General features: G+C 42.5%; 1 protein-coding gene across 9 annotated transcripts in view; it reads left to right on the forward strand.

Annotated features, from left to right (window-relative positions):
- Positions 1 to 805: 805 nt before the first annotated feature.
- CHCHD3 (coiled-coil-helix-coiled-coil-helix domain containing 3) overlaps positions 806 to 22,525 on the forward strand; it is a 122,539-nt gene continuing 100,819 nt past the window's right edge. For 4 of the 9 annotated variants that reach the window (XR_015286040.1, XM_086886376.1, XM_086886380.1 and 1 more), the window contains exons 1-3: positions 806 to 2,082; positions 3,617 to 3,686; positions 21,919 to 22,003. Coding sequence is in view for 7 of the 9 variants with exons in the window: in XM_086886376.1 (XP_086742502.1) it covers positions 2,002 to 2,082; positions 3,617 to 3,686; positions 21,919 to 22,003 (236 nt within the window). In the remaining 2 variants the exon portion in view is untranslated. Of the gene's footprint in view, positions 2,083 to 3,616; positions 3,693 to 21,918; positions 22,004 to 22,525 lie in introns of all 9 variants that reach the window. The other 5 variants (XR_015286039.1, XM_086886375.1, XM_086886377.1 and 2 more) reach the window with 2 other exon arrangements.

Below are 22,525 nucleotides of genomic sequence, written 5' to 3' on the forward strand. Positions count from 1 at the left end.
CCTGCAGCAAAGAGTCTTTCATTTCCACCTATTATAGGGGAGCCATAAATTCTGGGGTGCCTCAGTCCTGCTCTTTCCACCGCCACTGAACTTCCCAGACACAGCAAAATGACCCAAAGCCATTTTGAGATTTAATTCTGCCCATTTGTCCCTTTTCCCCCCACCACCCTGCTGAAATCTCTGCATATGTTCTGTAATTTCCAGCCATAGAAAACAATCATAAAAAGCCCCTGGTAGGAAAGAGCTGTTGTTAAAACCTTAATTCCTAAATATAAATCTTTCTGTTCAGCGAGGCGAGGGTTGAGTCTGGACTCTGCCAAATTGGGAAGAGCTGCTTCTGATTTGGAGCTGAAGCATTTCCACAAGTTCCATCACTCACTGAATAAACACAATTTGACCCTTTAAAAACATTCCCAGAGGAGAAAAATAAAGAAAACTGAACGCTATCAGTTTGCTGATGCTCAGAATGAAGACAGAGAGATCCACATTTATTCCTTGAAGAAAAAACCCCAGTTGCAGGGATGGTGAATTTTTAACAGTGCCCCCTCGTAGAAAGTGGTTTAACATCTATAAAAACAGCCCATAAACATCGCGTCACACCCCTCAGGAGAACAGCTTCATGTCCTTGAAATATTCCCCAGCAGTTTTTATTTGGTAGCAAAGTGGCCATCAGCCAAGGCTCCAGCAATATCTTAAGCCCCAAGGAAGGCAGACACTGCTGCAATGTTGGCTGACAGACACTTTATATCCAAATAAAAATTGTGAAAATGTATCAAGGACGCAGGAGCAGCTCTGTTGATACTGCTGGTGGTGTTTGTGTGGAGGCAGAGAAATGAGAGGTGTCAGCCCACACAGGCTGCAAAAAGCTGTGCAAAAACCACCTTGGGACAAAGGGGAGGGGAAGGTTTTGGGATCACCTCGGTGCAAATGGGCTTTTCCTCCTTGAGCCAAGAAATGAAGGACTTGGAAGGGGAAAAGAACCAAAGAGAAAGTTTCCCAAATATCATGGTTGTTGCTATTTGTTAGCATTTGACCCAGCAGATTTGGGACTTCAGAAGGTAAAAGAAGAGGCCCCAGAATGGCCAGATCCAGATGCAGTTTATCTTGTAGGCTGAAAAGGCAATTTGTTAATAACATTATTAATCTATTGAAAAGAAAATTACATGCCCGAAGGGGCTGTGCTAATGGAAATTTCACGTGGAAAAGGGGATGAGGCGCCAGCTCAGATCCAGGGCTGCAGCAAGGCCCTGGGGCACTCACCCCACATCACACCAGGGAATCATGGAATTGTTTAGGTTGGAAAATTCCCCTCAGACCATCGAATCCAACCATTCCCAGCACTGCCAGGGCCGCCATGTCCCCATGCACATGGCTTTAAATCCCTCCAGGGATGGGGAGTCCACCTCGGCTGGACAAGCCCTTTCCATGAAGGAATTTTCCTAATCTCCACCCTGAGGCTCTCCTGGCCCAGCCTGAGGCCGTTCCCTCTCCTCCTGTCCCTGTTCCTGGGAGCAGAGCCCGACGCCCCTGGCTGTCCCCTCCTGTCAGGGAGTTGTGCAGGGCCACAAGGTCCCCTCTGAGCCCCTTTCCCAGCTCCCTGAGTCGCTCCTCAGAGGATTTTCAGCACTCCTGAGGTGCTGGCGACCGCTCGGGCACCCCACAGATTCAGGGCCAGGCATAACTACATTACCCAGCGTGCCCCGCGCTAACGGGCACGCCCACCCCCTTCCTCCCTCCGTAGAGCATCACGGGACTTGTAGTCCTCGCGCCCCATGTGAAGTTCGTCCCGAAAAAGTTCCCGCACCTTTCCGGGTGCCCGTCGCCCCCCAGCAGGGAGGGTCTGCGCCGTTTCCATGGCGACGCACAGGCTCAGCCAATAGAGAGCGGCGTTCTACGGGCGGGGGCGCGCGGCGGACCAATGGGGCGCGGCGTTGCTGCGGGGCGCGCTGGCAGCGCGCTCGCCCAGTCTCCTTGGGGCCGTCCGTGTGTCCGCGGGCCGAGATGGGCAGCGGTGGCAGTACCCGGCGCGTCACCTTCGAGGCGGACGAGAATGAGAATATCACCGTGGTCAAGGGCGTGCGGGTGAGCGCGGGGCCGGCTCGGGGCTCGCCAGAGCGCTGCAGGCTTGGCCTGGCCCCGGCTCCCCTTCCCACTCTGCCTCTCCCCTTCTGCCTCCGCCGTGTCTGCCCCTGTCCCCGCTCCCGCCCCGCTCCCCTCCTTGTCCCGCAGTGATTTCCCCTCTGGCCCGCCCAGTGGGGACAGGGAGCCGTGTGCCCCGCGTGGTGACCCCTTCCAGCGGAGAGCTGTAACCACGGGAGCTGGGTTTGCCTTTCCCTGACCTCCACACGCCGGAGCTCCTCCCTTTCCCGTGTCCTGCTCCCGTGCCCGCCGAGGATCCGACTCCTGCCCGCTGTCTCTGCTGATCATCGCTCACAGCGTGCTTTGGCCTGGAAGGGACATCAGAGAACACCCAGTGCCACCCCTGCCATGGGCAGGGACTCTTCCACTGTCGCAGGTTACTCCAAGCCCTGTCCAGCCTGGCCTTGGACACTTCCAGGGTGGCAGGAATGCCGTCCCTGCTGTCTGTACTATCCCAGAGTAGAACTTGTGACACAAGGAACTTCGGGAATTCTTGCAGCTTAGGAATTTTTCCTATGTCAGGCACCGTGTAGCTCATACGAGGAGTGATAATAACTTAACAATTATTGCTGCTTTTAGGGAGGAGAGGTGTTGGAGGAGCCCTGGGAGTTCATTCTGTTTCAGCAAACTGATGTTTTCAATTTCTGGTCATTTAATGCTCTTGAGTAAATAGGTGACAGTGATAAAAATGTAGTACAATTTATACATTCCATATAGAGTGGAGTTTATGTGCTCTGAAACATGGCATAGCCTGCCCAGAGAAGCTGTGGCTGCCCCTGGATCCCTGGAAGTGTCCAAGGCCAGGCTGGACAGGGCTTGGAGCTGCCTGGGGCAGTGGGAGGTGTCCATGTCATGGGCATGGAATTTAAAGCTCTTTAAGTTCCATTCCAACCTAAATAATTCTGTGATTTGATGACAGAAGTTGGAAACCAGAAGTTCTTAATGCTAATAATTCTGTCCCTTTTGTTAATTTTATCTGTGGGCTTCCATTGACCTGAAACTGGAGGCTGCTCTTGCTCTGTTGGATTCTGCACAATTTGAGTATTTTCCTGTGTGCTTGTGTCAACGTTGGAATGAGCTTTGTGTTCAACTGTGACCGCTTCTGTTGCACAAGTCCTTGGAGGGCTTTCCCAGGATGAAATTCTTCCTGGGTTGAGTGCTCTGCACCTCAGAAAGGCAAATTAAATCACTGAGAAAGGCAAAAATGCTCATTAATTACCAGCAACATTTCCAAAGGTGTTATTTCCTTTAGTCTTCCCTGTATCCTCTGTGAGAGTCAAAATCACCTTGTTCTGTTTAATTGTTCGTAGCAGTCACCTCACAAATAAGGAGATTGTTTTGTGCTGGGGATTGAATTTTAGCAGCTGTCATGTCTTGCAGAGAGGCTTCAGGCTCTGTTTTTATAAAGTTTTATTCCATTTGGAGGGGAAATGGGGATGAAGAAGGAGCTAAAGTGTGTCCCTGTTGTGTTTTGCAGTTGTCCGACAGCCTCATCGATCGGATGAAGGAACCTTCCTCAGGCAGTGGGAGACAGCACCGAGGATCAGGTGCAGGTTTGCTCCTGCTTTTCAGCTTTTAATGTGAAAAAAGAAATCAAATCTGCCCTTCAGAGCATCGTAATGAACTCATTGCCCTTTTGCATAGATGATTTTTTTGACATTAACTTTTTGGCTCATCTTTAGCTTGTAGACTTTTAGAGGAGTTAAGTTCCTCTTTGTTTCCTTCTGCCTGACATTCAAGTGTAAAACACAAATTAGACTTGGCTTTCCACACTGTTATGCACTGTTAAAAACTTAAAAAACTCCAAAACACCCCAGAACAAGCAAATATCCAAATATGTCTTGAGTTCTGAAGGGAAAATTCTTGGTGCTTTAATCAAAACTGACTTTTAGTCTGGGAAGGTTCTGCTGAAAGACTCTTAAGCAAATATTAAAAGAAAAATATGCTCTTTTCCTACCCTGGAATGGTGGAAATAAGTGATGTACAGCTCACACAGATCAATGGCTTTCTTAACTCCTTATATTTCATTATTGAGGGCTGTTGAAATGCATCAAACCTCATGCCAGGGATGCTGTGCTCTCATTTAAAATCCTTCAGCACAGCGAGCACGACGCAGCTGCTGCAGGAGTGAGGAGCAGTGGCAGAGATTGGAACAGGTGATTTGTGGACTCCCTGGAACCTGGAAAGTTCAAGTAAGGCTCTCCTCAGTGCTCCAGAAATGTTCACGAGAGCAGAATGCCCAGAATTCCTCAAGGACCTTTTGCCTTGATGCTTACAGGAAATCCCAACAAACTCAGCACTGATTAAACACCAGTCCTGTGGCAGCCTTGCAGCAAGACTTGAGTAAACAGAATTTAGTATATTTTTTTTTTCTGGAGCATAAATTTGGTTTCCTGTTAATTGGAGTGGTCTGTCCCAGAATTCCAGAGTGGTTTGGGTTGGAAGGGACTTTAAAGATCCCTTTATTCCAACCCCCTGCAGTGGTCAGGGAGCCATGGACACAAAATCATCTTTCTTAATTTTTTTTTAAAAACAGTAGCTTTTTCATTGTGTCCCTGTATTTCACTGTGGTGAAGAAATTACTTGAGATAAAGGATTTTTATGGAACAACACTTGAATGTCTTTCCTGTGGTGTTTGCTGCTCACCCTTAAATGTGATTGATGGGAATGGTCTTGTGAGCAAACTCCTGGGATTTTGGGGTGTGGGAGGGCTGTAACACCCCAGGAATTCTCTGCTAATTCACACTGTTGCATGTCTTGAGCTTTCAGTTTTGTTTCTCTTTGCGTGTGGGAAATGGTACTTTTTTAAAAATTTGGTTTTGATTAGTCAATTGTTTTTGTTTGTTTTGGGTTTTTCTTTTTGTTGAAAGACTTGGAGTGAGTCCAGAATTCACCAGGGGCATGGAGCACCTCTGCTGTGAGGAAAGGCTGGGACAGGAGAATTTGGGGTGACCTCATTGTGGCCTAAAGAAAGCTGGAGAGGGACTGGGGACAAGGCCTGGAGGGACAGGACACAGGGAATGGCTCCCACTGCCAGAGGGCAGGGATGGATGGGATCTGAGGATGGAACTGCTGGCTGGGCTGGAATTCCCAGAGCAGCTGTGGCTGCCCCTGGATCCCTGGGATGTCCAAGGCCAGGCTGGACAGGGCTTGGAGCACCCTGGGGTAGTAGGAGATGTCCCTGCCATGGCAGAGGTGGAATTAAAAGCTCTTTAAGGTCCCTTCCAGCCCAATTCCAGGATTCCATGAATTGTTCGACCTTCTCGAGCTTGGGAAATGTTAAATGTATTTTTCCTTTAAGAACTTGTGATTTTGGGGAAGTGCTTCTGTATCCCAGAGAAAGAACTCTACAAAAATAAGATGTCTAGGGGAGAAACGTTAGAGCTCTTAAACCCAGCCCTTTCTTCCAGGCCAGCCTTTGATAGCTTTCGGTGGAGGAATAATGCATTAAGTTACGTGAAAGAATGAGTGTCCTGTTGCTTGCCAATAATGATGAATTTATTGACTTCAGTTTGGGGTCAGAAAATGAAATTACATCCACTTACACTGAAATCTGACATCTAAAGACAATGTCTGAAAGCATCTCAGCTTGCTTGGCTCACTTGCTGGCTTCTGAGTAATATTAAATGCACTAAAATATTTAACAAGTGTAAAATCTTTCAAGCCTGTCTGTAATTCCTAAAGCAATATTGATGGAAAGTCATTTGGTCAGACAATGAGGTTTTGTTTTTTTTTTCTTGAGTGTGTATTATACCTAAACCTTCAGACAGAGGGAATGGTTTCATTCACTTTAGCTTAGTGGATATTGGAAAAAATAATCATTTGTTAGGGGAAAAAAAGAAGAAGAAATGCTTAAATTATCCAGAGTATCAGTATCTCAGACAGTAATTTTTTTTCTCCCCTTTGCAGAAACAGATTCTGTTAAGGGCACAGAGGGTTTTTCTCCTTTTTTAAACTGTATTTGTTATTATGTCCTCATTAAATGAATCAGCCAAGGCCCTCTGTCACAAAATACTGTGTAGGGGTGTAAAATGGGCCCTGCTGGTTCCTCCTCGGGAGCTGGGTCATAGATTGTTTTCATGGATTAATTTTTCAGGATTGGTGTCTTTATTTCGTGTTTCTGTCTGGTTTTGGATGGTGTTTCAGTGGCTGTGGATACCTTGTGGCAGTAAGAAAAATGTAAAGATATTTCTGGGATGTTCAGGAATGAGGATTTGGAGTGTTGGGTTCTAATTAGAGACAAACTCAGGATTAACTGAACTTTAGGAGAACAAACTTCACTTTTTGGTTGTGAGGTCACATTGGAGAAAGCTCTTAGGGACACATGTGGGGAAGGTGGGAGATCCTTAAGGACATCCTGTTCCTGGTGCATGGAAGCACATTCCAGTACTCAGGAAAATTAAGATTATTAATTTTTTTAATTTAATGTTTTTGAAGAGTTGCAGCATGTCCTGATGATATTAGTAATTATGGATAGCTGGATACTGCATGAAAAACTGAATTTAAGACCAGAATGTCTTGGGAGAAATGAGAGGGAGGCTCTGTAGTATTGTTTGGGAGAATTATTTTGTGTTTTCAGTTTCTGTGAGCACCTGGAAGTTGAGAGAGTTGGGCTGAATTTCTGCCAGTTAAGCAAGAATCCTCTGCAAATAATCCCTGGCAGTTCTTTGCCCTTTCATGTATTAATTGCTTCCATCCACCTTTTGTTCCAACAGCACTTTTTCTCTGCATGACCTGAAAGATGAAATAAACTGACATTTGTGATGTTACTTTCTAGAATTCCTCTTATTTTTAGAACAGGAAAAAAACCATAGGTTTGGCAGTGCCTGAGTTGATTCCCTTTGCAGTGAGACACCTGGAAAGCTCAGGAAGTTCCCAGTGTGGATTTTCCAGCTTCCTTCCTGCAGCAGGAGCCAGGAGAGCTTGGGTTTTGTATTTGTGTTTATTTGCTCTCCTCTATTTTGCAGCTCTGGGAATTCTTTCTAAAAAGAGTTTTAAACTTGTACTGGAAACCTGAAATAAATCAGGTGGAACCCTCAGGCAACACTGAGATGGTTGTGGATCACGATGGCCTTAAAGGCCATGATTTGCTTTTCATAAATTAAAATGCTTAATATTAATAATAATATTTTGCTACTTTTTTGTCACAGAGTTTTTGGAGATGATTTGCAGTGATGTGCCTTGATATCCTTTGGGTTAAAGGTATTGATGGAAGTGTTTTATTGTCCAAAGGTGAAATGTCTTTGGCTGCTAAAAGGTGCCAAAGTTTTAGTGCTGGAACAGCAAATCTTTACTGGAACTTGACATTCCTGTCACTGGATTGCAGGAGAATAGGGAAGATGGAACCATGGACTGGGGTTGGAGGAAGTGCTGCAGAAATTAATGTTTTTCTGTCTAGGTGATGTGCTGTGGGTGCTTTTAGATGGCTGGGTAAGCCCTTGTCAAATGGTGCTGAAATTCCAGGGAAAAACTGGCAAATCATGGGAGTTGAATATGAAAAATATCCATAATTGTATAAAAGGAACGTGCCCCATCCCTGGAAGTGTCCCAGGCCAGGCTGGACAGGGCTGGGAGCACCCTGGGACAGTGGAAGGTGTCTCTGCTGTGGCAGGGGTGGCACTGGATGGGCTTTAAGGTCCCTTCCAACCCAAACCATTCCATGAACATCCAGAACCTGGTGAATTTTCATCTTGCAAGGCATGAATGAAAAAGCTGGATTACTCCTTGGCACCGTATTCCCCACATTTGTGTTATTCCCAAGCAGCATTTGGAATGTCCACTGACATTGCTGTTGATGCTGTTGGGATCTCAGCAGCCCTGGGCTGCCTGCTTTAGCTGCTTTCTGAGTGCTGAGACATCCTCTGGAATGAGGTATTTTACACTAAAGGCAAGCAGGAATAAAAAGCAAAAGATGTTGGAACATTTCCTGCAAATGTGGTGTTTTTAACCTCTAATTGATGTTACAGTGAACCTCATCTGCTGATGTCCATTATTATCCTAACATGGTGTGCATTGATCTAAACCACCAGAAACTCCCCACAAGAACAGTTTAATAATACAATTAAATATATTTAAATGTGCTCCAAGAAATGCCACTTATGTTAACATGAACCTGATGTGATACAAATTTGGGTTGGGTGAAGGAAGTTCTTTACAGTGAAGGGGCACAGGTTGCCCAGAGAAGAGAAGCTGTGGCTGGCTCTGGATTCCCTGAAGGTGTCCAAGGCCAGGTTGGATCAGCCTGGGATAGTGGAAGGTGTCCCTGGCAGGGGGGACTGGACCAGCTGAAAAGTCCAAAATCCATCCCAAACCATTTTGGGATTCTGTTTTTCCCTGACCGTGCAGTTAACGAGCCAGGCCAGATATACCAGAGGTTTCTCTGTCTCTCCCTTCCTCTTTTTGTTTCTTTCCTTGGAATTAAATAAACCTGCTCAACTTTGTATGGGAAAAGTGGCCCCTGTGTGGGAGGCATTGAAGGCTGGAATTGCAGGGAGTGATTCCCACCCCACTTCTGCTCCCACTGTTGCTTTATTGGCTGTTATTCAGTGTTGGAAAGGGAACTAAAGAAATAAATTCTGAGGTTTCCAAGGGTTCTGCAAATGGAGGAATTCAGTTTTTCAATCTGTAGGATTGAACTGTGGTTTTGTTTTGTTTCCCTACGTGAGGTCCAGGGCAAAAGCCAATTTATCCCATGACTATTGTCAGATATCAGGGGGACATTTAATTGATTTAATGGTTTCTTATTTTACATCTGATGGAAAACATGGCCTATTCCAGATAAAATTTAAAGGAAGAGCCCTGGATGTGCCAGGTCCTGTCCTCATATGTGGAAGTAAATAGGTCTCAGGCACACTCATTGCATTGACAGTCACTTTCTTCGATAGTTTTTGCCTTTTACAAATGATTTTCTGCGTTTGGCTTCTTGCAGAGAGGCAGAATTTATTTTTCAAGGAGCCTTCATTTAGAAACGTCACTTTTTGTTTCCATCTATTCTTAGAAGCAGGTAATTTTTATGTACTGCCTTCCATGTGTTTTTTGGGTCTCTGGTGGATTTGGGGAAATTAAATTTCATGCTATTCTGCTTTAGGCTGCCTGTGCTCTATTAGGGTTTGCTGAGTGCAGACATTGCCTCTCCAAATCTTGTGTAGCACACAAATAAAGGGATTTTTGTCGTAGCTGCTGTTTAACAAGCACATCCAAAGTATTTGCTTAGCAATGGCCTGTGAGTTAAAAGTTAAAACCTTCTGCTTTTTAATACAGGAGCACAAGATTTGTGCTTGTTAAAGCCTCATCTTCCAGTGCTTAGCAGGAAAATCATTTTGGAAAACAACTGTTGGTGGCTGGTGTGTGATTCTTGTATTAATTTCTACTAAGCTCAGTTCAGGAGGAAGAATTAAGTTCATGGAGCCCTTTGCAAAACATCAGGAAATAATGAGTTTTAAGGACTGGATCTCTATGTGTTTATGGATGGAAGTTGTGCCATTGCCTTCTATTGGTTCTGAGTAAATTGTTTTGTAGTTAAATTCTGGCAAAGCTCTAGGACTTTGAGCCCAGCCTTAGGCTGAGCTTGCTGAAAATGCAGCCAGAGTTTATCTACTGTTTATAAGCCAGACTTGAGTGGTAGGGTTTTTGATTTTGGGGGTTTTTATGTATGTTAAAATTAAGTATAAACCTATCTCACAACATGTTTTGATTTTTTTCCTTTAATTTTTCCTTAATTTCAGTTACTTTATGCATTAAAGATCAGAAAATGCCTGTTTGGGACCCTTCTGTCGTGGTCTTTGTTAGAAATCTCCCATGTGTGTTCTTCCAGAATTGTCTGTGTTTTGTCCTATTCCTCCTTTGTCCTTCAGAGACCTTCCTGGGATTATAGGTCAGAAAGCCCAGATAGTTGTTTCAGATAAAGAGCTTTGCATTTTAAGGATTTGTTGGTCCTTTAGAGCAGTTTGAATGATTTTTTTCTTTTAATCTTAATAAAAAGCATTGACAATTTTAACGAGATAAACCCAATGAGTAAATTAGAGCTGTTTGATTTCACCAACACAAGACTTGATAGCACCAAGCAATGAAATTGTCATTCTGCTGTGTGGAATCCTCTCTGTTTTTATTGTACAACAGATATTCTTACCTAAATTTATCTTTGCACTGACTGAAGGAGCAGAGTTTAAGTGCATTTGTTTCCTTTCTATTATTGAAATATAACACTTGTTAGATGTAACACGACTTCAGCAGCACGAGGAGACCTCCAAGTAATAAAACCTTTAGGTTTTAATAGCAAATTGCTACTTTTCTTCCCATCTCAATTTATTTACCAGCCAGAGACTCCTCAGTGTGGTAGAAAAGAACACTTTAAATGGACGATTTAATCACATTAAGATGAAAAGAAAAGCTTTGTTTTATTCTTTCATCTTCAGGCTGCAGCAAAGTGTTCCTAAAGCTCTTCATCACTTGTCAGCTGAGGCAGGTTAAGTGTTTTGTTGGTGCTGCTGCTTGAAAGCTTTGTGCAGTTGTTTTTTAGTTAAACAGGAGGTACCACTTAGAGATCCTTTTCCTCAGCCTCTGGGGAATGGGAAAAACTTTCCATTGCCACAATTTATTTTTTTTCCCCATCCTGTTTCTCTTGTGTTCCAAACTCCTTGACTTTCAACGGTGTCATATTCAAGTTTTGGCCAACACCAGGCTGAAAATTAGGCTGCAGATATTCCTACCTGTTGATTGAAATTGAAATTTAAAGGACTGAGAAAAGGACATTTCTTCCCTTATTTTATTTTATTTTATTTTATTTTATTTTATTTTATTTTATTTTATTTTATTTTATTTTATTTTATTTTATTTTATTTTATTTTATTTTATTTTATTTTATTTTATTTGCAAGGTTTGTTGTGTTCCTCTCTGGCAATGCTTCACGGAGCCGATTTATCAGATTCTCATTTTTAGCTTCATTAACCACGTTTGATTTCACCTCGTGTTAATCACCTAAAAACAAGCATTTAATCTCAGCTGCTTTTTTAGGGTGGGAGATGGTGGTTCTTCCTAGAAAGGTTCTGCTTCTCCTTTTATCTCTGGAACTTTTTACTGAAGGAGTTGAATAGTTTGTCCAAGATGCTTCAATTTTTCCCCCCCTTTTTCCCCCCCTTTTTCCCCCCCTTTTTCCCCCCCTTTTTCCCCCCCTTTTCCCCCCCTTTTCCCCCCCTTTTCCCCCCCTTTTTCCCCCCTTTTTCCCCCCTTTTTCCCCCCCTTTTTCCCCCTTTTTCCCCCCCTTTTCCCCCCCTTTTCCCCCCCTTTTCCCCCCCTTTTCCCCCCCTTTTCCCCCCCTTTTTCCCCCCCTTTTTCCCCCCCTTTTTCCCCTTTTTTCCCCTTTTCCTCCTTCCCCCCCTTCCCCCATTTTTTCCCATTTTCCCCCCTTTTCCACCATTTTTTCCTCCTTTTCTCCCCTTTATTCCCCTTTATTCCCCTTTATTCCCCTTTATTCCCCTTTATTCCCCTTTATTCCCCTTTATTCCCCTTTTCCCCCCTTTTCCCCCCTTTTCCCCCCTTTTCCCCCCTTTTCCTCCCCTTTCCCCCCTTTCCTCCCCCTTTTCCCCCCTTCCCCTCTTTTTCCCCTTTTCCCCCTTTTTTCCCCCCTTTTTTCCCTTCCCCCCATTTTTCCCCCCTTTTCCCTCCCTTTCCCCCCCTTTTATCCCACTTTCTCCTTTTTTATCCCACTTTTTCCCCTTTTCCACCCCTTTTTCCCTTATTTTCCCCTTTTTTCCTTATTTTCCCTTTCTTTTATTTTTTCCTTTTTTTTCTTCCCCTCCTTTCCCTCCCCCCTTTTCCCCCTCATTTTCCCCCCCACTTTCCCCCCCTTTCCCTCTGATTTTTTCCCCTTTTTTTCCTCTTCCCCCTCTCCTTTCCCCCTGCCATGAGAGGGAGGCAGTTTTTCCTTGATAAAAGTCTCCATTATCCCTGATGCTGCTGTCTGACATTTCTCAACAAGGAGAGGTGGCACCAATTCAGGAAATTTAAGGAGGAAAAAAGTCATTATCAGGAGAAATGGGTAGGAAGAATTAATAGGCAGTGGTTATTTAGATTTTGGTGTTTATCAGAAACCTGTGGAAGCTGGAATTTTTTGGAGGAGCACCATTTACATCAGATCATGTTGGTTAGAACTTGGTGGTTTTGTGTCAGTGTCAAACACATTTATTTTTGCTTTTATTCTACTCTTGTTGGCAGAAGAAAAGAAAATGTTCTTCTCAAAGTGAACCTCAGGAATTCCTGAATTATCTGGGAGCATCTTTGTGATAATCAGATTATTCTTTCTCCCTAAGATTTTCACATTTCAACTCTGCAACCTCTTTTTTTTCCCCTGTAGTACTTTGGTTTTCTTCTTGTTTGCAATCTGTAACACTAAAAAAACACCATTTGTAGTAAGTATTGCATCAGCTGAGACCAGTTATTGGTACAAGTGATTTTTATTAGCAGATCTCATTGCAAGTCATTAAAAATGCAGGTGTTGGATTAATGATGTTGTGAGAATTTCAAGCATTTCAGCATTATCTTTTATTTTTATACAATTTCTGAATAATGAAAATAGCTATAAACACCATAATTACATATTGTTTACAGCCTGTTTTCAATTATTATTAAAAGCAGCAGTACAGGGCTGAATATTGGGCTGAAAACACACATTTCAAAGTTGACAATGCTGGAGCTTTGTGCTGATAATTTCACAAAAAAAGCTGGTTTTGCTGGAGTTGGAGAAAAAACATCAAAATGTGTGTGAGTCACCTCCAGTTTCCTTGAGAGAAATAAATCCTTGTGCCTCTGCAAGGAGTTCCTTGAGGGTGCAGATATTTGAAATGTGAATATTGCATATTTCCAAGCTGACTTCTTGGCTCCTGCTGTTCATATTACATGAAATAAATGGTTTTTTTTTTCCACTTGGTCACTGAATTCACTTCCAGATTATCCTCCAAAATAAACAAGCTGCAGTGCTGGAATATGGAAATCTTGTCTTCTAGGAATAAGGAAATACTTGGAAATTCTCCTTTTTAAAAGTGATTCTCATGTCCAGGACTCTGTACAGATGTTTAAATCCTTCCTCTCATCCCTTCTCCAGTCAGCAATTCCAAGCCTGAACACGCTGGAGTTTCCATCAGAGCTGAATAAACAAATTCTTCAATTATGGTTTTCTCTGCTCTGATGGATCCTTTGTAGCAGGTTTTGTTATCACCTGACTGAATGAACAGGAGATGAGATTTGAGCACACCACAACAGCTGCTAAAGATCCACTTATTTCTCACTGCTGCTTTCTTTGTACCCAATTTGAGATGAAGTGATTGCTTTCAGAATTTGTGCGGCCTTTTGGTGCCCATATCATCGATAAATGAAATTAGGGCTTGATGTGGAGATAGTCACCTTCTTTAGTTTTCTCAATATTCAGCTTCTACTGGTAAAATTTTTTTAAAATCCCTTTAAAATTTAGTGCTCAGGTGTTAAATGGCTTTAAGTGTACAATGTGGAATTTTGATATCCTGATTTATCATCCCATGGAACTCCCAACCACTGAGAAATCTGTTTAATGGGATCAGCAGAGGTATTGATGAGTGTTATCTTCTTTTTTCTTTCATTAACCTTTACCTGTAAGGACACTTCCATTGCTTGGTTTTTTTCACAGGATTATGGATTCTTACCTTTTTCCTCTCCCTTCTCTCCCAGAACAGCTTTTAAAGTTATTAACTGCTTTTAGCCACAGATTTCTCAAGGATAATTAATTTATTCACATGTTTTTTTGGAATCTTGGGAATGGATTGGTGTCAGTGACAGAGTTTTGTGGCATTCATAAAAACTTCCTCAGAGGGATGTGCTCAGGCCAGATGGGGAAAATTCACAGTGGACGTGGATCTGCTGCAGAATGGTCACACAACCTGTCTTAAAACACCTTTTCCATCATTATTGTGCACTTGCTTTTTCCACAATTCTTGTCTTTTCCTGGTTTAATTGCAGATTTGCTTCTGAGTCCCACCTGCTTCCCCTTCCACCTTAGCAACGCTTCTAAAATTCTGCATTATTCTTTCCAATCTTGCTGGATTTCTTCACTCATTTAGGTTGGAAAAGACCCTTAAGATCATGGAATTATCAACTGGTTTGGCTTGGAGAGACCTTAAAAATCATTTTGTGCCATGGGCAGGGGCACCTTCCACTATCCCAGGCTGCTCCAAGCCCTGTCCAGCCTGGCCTTGGGCACTTCCAGGGATCCAGGGGCAGCCACAGCTTCTCTGGGCCCTCTGTGCCAATGTCACCACCTTAAAAAAATTATTTATGTCACACACATTTAATCTGTGACGTCCAGGAACAACTGGACATGGCACTTAATGAATGCTTTTAATTAACATCAGTTGAAATGAGTGGTAGGTGCAGGTTTGGGGTGTGCTGAGCTATAAAAGCAGAGCCACCTGCCCCACAAAGAGTTGGAATGTGAATATTTGACAGTAAAATTCCGTGCCTGGAGCCTGTATTCCTGCCCATGGAAAAGTACAAAAATACCCTCCCTGAAGGCCTTTGTGAGTGAGTGATCAGCAGCTTTGTGATCTCCTGATTCCTGCCCAAAGTGGCTCCAATCCAGAGCTGAAATTGGGGAAGATTGACTTTTCAGTGCCACTGATAGTGCACAATCACAGCTGGAGGCTCCTCCTTAGAGGTGATGGTGGTGGATGAACTGAACATCAAACTTTGCTATTTTTGTAGCCCTGGCGGTGCAGGGAGGCCCATTTGGGAGTGTTGGACTGAGCAGGAGTGGTTGGCAATTCTTTGCCATTAGTGGTGACTTCTAAGAGATGTTTCAGTTAAAAAACCCTTTTTACTTACCTGCCACGTGTAAAAATCTATAATTATTTCCCTGCCCTCTGCAGTGGTAGATGGAGTTTGCTGAAATACATGTGAAGGAATTTAAAACAGATTTTGTTCAAGAAGATGAAAAGAACACCAGTAAATTTCCCTGCACTGTCAGATAAAATAGCTTTACAATAAACTTCTGAACCGTAAAGATCAGGAACTGGACAACTTAAATTGTCCTGAAAGGACACCACATGCTTAATCCTCTTGAAAGCAGAATCATCAAATCCTTCTTATCATTGCTTACAATATGATTATTATTTTTTTAATGTTGAATTACGGAATCCTGATGCTTTTATCCATTGTGCTCCACAAGAAAAGCCTTCCAGTGTGTGTGGAGCAGGGATTACTAAAACAGCTGAAATGGGAATTTTCTCCACTGCTGTATTCAGTTTAATGCAGGGATGGTATTTTAAAGGTGTTTGATAGTTCTGTTTCATTATTTTTTATTAATTATTTTAAATTAACAGGAGGGCAAAAAATGACTTATGGCTAAACAGCTGCTGAAATAAGTTATTATCTCTATATTTGATTGCAGAGGTGGGGGGAAGGATGGGTTATGAAAAAGGTTTGGTTGAAATAATTCCCTCCCTTCCAGAGGCATCGAGAACAATTGAAAAAGTCACATTAAAACTCCAGACAATCATTTATTCACACAGCAGGAGTTCCTGCAGAAACTAAAAATTAGGGGAATTTTTATTAACTGGCTTTTTTAACTCAGTGCACTTACTGGTGGGAAATCCCTGATTTTATGAGCTCTCAGATATTTTGAGATGTGTTGAACATATTTCGTGTTTCTTCTCTTGCACAGCATCTCTGTATCTGTCACCTGTTTATCAGATTTAAATCCTCCAAGACAGGATATTTCAAAATATCAAAAATGTGTCAAACCCACATATTTTTGGTAGTGTGAATCTCAGAAACGAATTAATTTTGTAAAACAGAGCTATTAGCACAGGCAGGTAGAACCTAATTCAAAGAATCACAGGGGAAAACCTCCTAATCCTCTTTTTTTTTCCAGCCCCCTCATAAATCCAGTGTGATTTGCTTTATCCCAACATTAACAGGATATTGCAAAGAGAATATTCCAAATATAATAGGAACTAACTTTGTTTTGTTACTTCTAGACCACGCACTGTCTTGTTTCAAATTGAAATTAGTATAAATTGATTGATACCCACATTTACATTGGAAAACAGGGAATGTAATCTCTGCAAGAGCGCCTTTGGAAAGTAAAATATTAAATATTTTTAAATTATGCACACTTAATTGCTTTGTTTTTGTATTTCATTATCCTATGAGCTCGTTTGAAATATTCCTGCACATTACCAATATTTAACAGTTAATAAAAATTTCTGTCCTTGGAGGGGAGCATTGTTTGTACTGAATTCCTGATTGGAGGAAGTGCCTGGAATTGGGAATTTCAGTGGAAAAGTTGCTGGATATGTTGGAAGTTAAACTTGTATGAATCTGAAAGTAGAATTTATTCTTGAGAATGCTCTTTAAAAATAATAATAATAGTATTATTTAAGAAAGCCCACAGCTGCTTGAATGCTGGGTTTTAAAGCACATAAATGACTTTTTTAGTGTTTTTAGGGTTTTCTTTCTGCTGGTGTGCTGAAGGGATGCTTCATTATTGTTTTCATCGAGTGCAGGGCTAATTTGGGTTATTTATAAGGTTAAAGATTATTTGAAACCCACTACATCTTTAGAATAATTCTCTGCCAGTGGATCAGTATTCTGATCCACTTTAGTTACAACATTTTCCTGTTTTCTCTCCTATGCTGCTCCCAGCAAACCCAGGGCTCTTTGAGAACTGAAAATGAAGGAAAGCAGAATAGATTCTAGGGTGTCTGTGTCTTCCCACCTGACTCAAGCACAGATTCATAGATTTCCTACAGCTTTAACTGACATTGGAATCATCTCTTCCACCATCCCAAATTGCTCCAAACCCCATCCAGCCCAGCCCTGGACAATTCCAGGGATCCAGGGGCAGCCACAGCTTCCCTGGGCAACCCCTTGCAGCATCTGAGGAAACAATTTCATCCCGTTGATACTGAAGATTTTTGTGTGACCTGTGAAATTTCAACCAAACCAGAGCTTTTAATTAGGCAGAAAGAATAAATCAAGGCTATTTGCATATTATGATATTTTCATTTTACACGTCTGAAGTTAAAATGTGGGTGGGAAATTGTTTAAATTGTGGAAGAGCCCTCAGTGTGAGCTGGGAAGGCAGCAGGCACGTGGGCTTCCCAATCCAATCTTTATCAGTGTCAATGCTGATAAATTAGGAATTTTTCTAGTGGCATCTTCATTAATTCCCCCAAAGCTGCCACTGCTCTGTGCCAGCAGCTGAGGAAGATGATGGGGCTGAAGGCAGCCCCGAGGTGCCCAAAGGATCTGGTTAAAATTCCCACTTAAAGGGATGGAAGAACTTCCCCTTGGATGGGATCCGTGGTTTGACTGCCCTGATGTTGGTTGTCAACACCAGATGCCAGAGATGAAAGCAAGAAACTGCAGGAATTCACCAGGAATTGATTTTTCCAGCACAAAAAGGAATCTTCCCGTGGCTGGCAGTGGTTGGGAGGTACCTTGGAGCTGTGTTCTCTGTCTGGGGAGCGTTTCAAAGGGATTGTTGCGTTAAATCCATGAATTTTGGGGGAAGTGAAAGAGATTTTAGCGAAGTTTATCCTGGCTTGAAGTGTGGTGTGGAAAGACTGATTGAACTTGGTGCTGGAGGACGTGTGGAGGTGCCTCATTTTTAACTAATATTTCATATTTTTTAATTCTTTACACCCTCTCTTCCCCTTCAACCTTCTTCATTCTCATATTGGGTAAATCCAGAGGAGACCACAAATTTAATAAAGGGACTGGAACACCTCCCCTTGCAAAGAGAGGCTGAGAAACTTGGGGCTGTTCAGCCTGGGGAGGAAAAAAAGGTTGTGTGGAGATCTTGGTTGTGTGGATCTCATTTAACAGCAGTTTTCTTTTAAATAGCCAAGCTTAACTAGAAGGAAAAACAGAACTTGAGCATTGTGGTGTTTTTTGGGTTTATTTTTTTTTTTTTTTATTTTTCTTTTTTTTAAAATTCATTATCTGAACATTAACTAGCTAAGTATTTTCTAAAAGGCATTTGATTGTATCAAACCTAAGTGTCTCTTCATTAATAACTTAATGCACCTGCCCTTTCCAGAGAATTTAGTGAAGGTGCCTGCTACTAAATGCTGTTTGCATTAATGGTTTTTTTTTCCAAATGCAGGGCTAATGGGCAGATTCCCAGCTCTGCAGGCTGGAAGTTATTTGAATAATTTGTCCATATCACATTCCTGATTTCTCAGGCTAACATTTCTGAGGCTGCAGGTGTCTCCTTTGCCTGAGGTTTGTTGTTTACCGCTCGGCGTGTAATCCTGACATCCTGCTGCTTGTTTCTTTTCCGCGAAGCAACTGCCGTAGGGAGAGAGGGAAAAGGGACGGATTTGGATCTTGTCATTAACAAGGGCTGAGGAGTTGGAGTCAAACAAGAGTTGTAAAACCCTTTGTGTACCAAACCCTTGTACAGGAGGATAAAATTGCTGCTGGGTTCCTCAAGAATTGGCATCAGGTGAAGGCAGAGCACATTTTATGCATCTGAAACATCAGGGGCTGTTGGCAAGTGAGAAATCCTTCAGTCCTTTTTGCTCCTCTGTCCTTATCAGTTGTCCCTGAAAATTCCCAAAACCTTTTGAATCCTGGGAAATATCTTGGTTTTCTTGTTCCTTATTTGTCAGATTTGGAAGCACGAGTGGGAAAATAAATACAAAGGGTTAAGCAAATGGCTTTGCACAGTCTTTGTAAATATATTTTTAATAGGAACCAGGGTTTGTGGCATTTTAAAGTGGTGGTGGAATAAGCCCTTGTCAGGTTTGACAAAGAACGTTGGATGGATTGGAATCTTGGTCTCTGGAGAAGACTGAATGGAGAAGTGTTGAAATCTGCATTTTCACAAGGGCACATAGTGACAGAACAAGGGGGAATGGCCTTAAGCTGAAGGAGGGTGGGTTTAGATTCGATTTTAGGATGAAATTATCTTTCAAACTTTCCATGAAGAATTGGTGGACAAATAAGAAAAATCAGGGTGCTGTATCCCAGAGGCCACCAAAATGGCAAAACCTCCTTGTGCTGGGACAGTCCCTGCTCGGTCTGCCCAGATCCTGGCAAGAGTTCTCTAGATTTTATCACTGCTGACCCTGTCTGGATTCCAGACTCCCACCAAAGGTTCTTCTTCTTTGCCCTCCACACTGGACAAGGGAGAAAAATTAAAATGAATAGAATTCCCATGGAATGTCAGCTCTGGAGCAGCTCCTGCCCTACCCTGGGTGTCTGCAGGGCTGTTCCTCTCTTAATCTCACTCCACTCTGCTCTGTCCAACTGCACAAGACTTTCTTTTCTCAAATCCTTTATCCCAGAGGCGTCACCACCACTCCTGGTTGGTCCAGCCTGGTGGATCCATCCTGGAGCAGGCTGGAATTGGCTCTGCTGGATGTGGAGGAAGCTCCCAGAAACCACCCCCAGTACCAATCCCACTCACACAAAGCCAATTGAACCCTTCTGTGTCTGGGCTGTTCCGTGTGGTGCCTCTCAGAGCCCTGGGCAGCCTCAGCTGGGGGTGCTCCATCCCCATTATCCCACTGCTTTTCCATTCCCATTATCCCAGGAAAGTGCTGCCAATCAAGCACCCATCCCTTGGCCTGCTGAGGGGCCAGAGCAGCTGTTCTGGAGTTTGGGGTGTGGTCCCTTTGTACATGAAACCCTCTCACGCTTGCTTTTGTGCTCCTGTAGGAGCAGGGCAAGCCCTGGGATGCAGGTGTGACCTGCCTCAATGTACCTGCCCCAAAATTTTCCCACTTGGTCTGCTCTGGGATGAAGCTGACACTGATTTCAGCATCCTGAGGAACTTCTGATATTAAAGAGGGTGGGAATGGCTATGCAATAATAATTTAATTTTTAATAGAATAATATTAATATATTAATATTTTAGCAGTCTTGCACCCCTCAGGTTTAACTTTCTCTAATAATTCAATGGTCAGCTGTGTGTTTTTAATGCCTGTGTAGTGTGAGCAGAGATGGCCATCAGAAATGTTATTTAACATTTGATGTTAAACAGTCTGTCCCAATCCTCTCTCAAATAAATTACCTTTTCTCTTTCTAAATGCTTCTTCCCCTAGAACAAATCCCTACTCCTTGTAGAACTGCATTTTATTTTATTTTTTTTTTTGTTTTTTTCTTTTTTTAAACCAAAACATCATAAAGCTCCCATTTGGGAGCTACCCAATTATATCTTACAATAATTCTATTGAGTGATCTATAGCTCCACTTTTATTCTCTATTAGTATTTGGCTGATCGATGGGCAGCCTAATTGATTGTTAAGGTCAAATGTCTTTATTGGCTGCTGCCCGAATCTTTCCTCATTATGACATAAACCATCCTCTGGTCTGTTGGAGTTTTTGTACTCATTTTTGTACACCAGAACCATAAATTTCATTCTGTAGATGCTGGTGACCAAAATAATTAATGTTGTTACGTCAGTCAGGATAATCCAAATAAAAATCCTTTTTTACCCAGCTTTGTGCTAGAGATCTGTTGGAAGCTTCATATTTCCCTCTGAATTTTAATTTTAATATATTTTTAGGCTGAGGTCTCGCTGGTAATTGACAAGTCTTCCCCCACTTTTCCCTCTGTTTCTGTGATCTCAGCATTTCCTGAGCTCGGCACGATGGATATCGATTCCCGCTGCTTTTCCTAAGATGTTTCTAACTGGATTAGTTGGCCCAAACTCCCATAAAATTGGCTTTATTCATTCATAAAACTCTTTTGTGAGGCTGCTTTAGGATGAGCAGAATTGCTGGGAGTCTGAACTACAACAGGAACGTGGAATAACGATTTTGGATAATCTTTGCAGATAAATCCAGCTCCTGGAGATGAAGTCACAGAGATGCTGCAGTGCCCAAAAATGAACTTCCCTGCGCTTGACCTCCCCTAGCAGGACTTTTGTCACTGCTCCAAGGGTTGTGGCACCTTCTGGAATTCAGCAGCTCTTCTCTCCTGGGTGTTTCGGGGTGGGATCAGATCCTGGAGCTCTGGGCTCCCATGGAGGGAAATCTGAGCCAGGAGTGAGGGAATTCCCTGGAAATCCAGAGGTTCAGCTCGGTGTAGGTTGGGCTTTATTCCAGGCAGGATCAGGGTGAAACTGGTTTTTGGTGGTTTTGGAGATGTCTTTCAGCCTTGTAGGATTGGAGGATCTCCAGCTTTTCTCCCTCTATTCATATCCTTGAAAAAGTTGCTTCCCTGATTTTTTTGTTCTTAACCAGACTTTCATTGTTTCATCTGACAGAATCGAAGTGAAGGAAATATTCTTTCCATATCTGCTTGATTAAACAAAATCAGGAGAATTTGGGGCAAAATCTTTGGCTAGGAACTAGAAATATGAATATTTGGGATGTTGTAAGAGCTTTGTTGTGTAAAATGCATCTGAAAATACTTGATTTGTTACACAGAGATAATTCTTTTGGTTCTGTATGAATAAAAAGCAGCGTTTTATGACTTTACTGTTTATGCCTCTGTCTCATTCCCAGGGTTTTACTTTACAAAAACATATTTCTGAAGAAAATTATTTAATTTAATGTAAGTCCATGTTGTTTAATTTTCAAAAGATTACATTAATTGAAAAGCTGTGTAATAAGAAAATTTTTTTAAAGGCTCACTGGTGTTGTGCTAAAATTTCAAAGGTGGTTAAACCACAAGAAAGCAACTCCAACTGCTGTGAGGAAAAAAAGCAAATAACAATCGAGGGCACTGTATTATGCAGTTGTTACTGTAATTGGGAATAAGTTGAGTTAACATTTCATTGAATTTTCTTTTAATTGCAGCTAATGATGAAGAGCTGAAGAAAAGAATAGCTGAGGAACTGGCAGTGGAACGAGCCAGGCGAGAGACTGAAGCTCAGAAGAGGAGGTTGGTTCATTAATAACAGTATTTCAACCAAACTTGCACTTAATGCTTTTGTTTTATTTCTCTGCTTACTGGAAATAGCTGAATTCTGTGCCCTGGGACAAACTGGCTGTGAGAGCTCTGGGGGCTGCAGCAGGTTTGGATATTAAATCCATGTTCAACAACAGATGAGCTGGAATTTCCTTGTAAGAGCTGCTCCAAACTGTTGCTCTAAATCCCTTTTGACCTCTTGAGCGTGGCTTTTTTGCTGCCTTTTAAGCTCCAGCTTTGCTGATTTCTCTGGAGCCCAAATAATCTCTTTGTGCTGCAGAGACAGAGCAGGGCTGGGGTCCCTGTGGCCCTGGGGGCTGAGCAGAAATACCTTGGAACAGCAGCAGAAATGGGAATTCTGGAGATTCCTGGGAATTCTGGAGATTTCAGGGAGCTGCAGGGTGTTTCGAGATACTCTGAATATGGAAAATATTGTAATAAACCAGTTCACACCAGTAAAACCCTTTTGATTCCTTTCTGTATATTGAAATATCC

The sequence above is a fragment of the Cyanistes caeruleus genome, chromosome 4 (assembly GCF_971803275.1).
Source record: "Cyanistes caeruleus chromosome 4, bCyaCae1.hap1.1, whole genome shotgun sequence".
NCBI lineage: Eukaryota > Metazoa > Chordata > Aves > Passeriformes > Paridae > Cyanistes > Cyanistes caeruleus.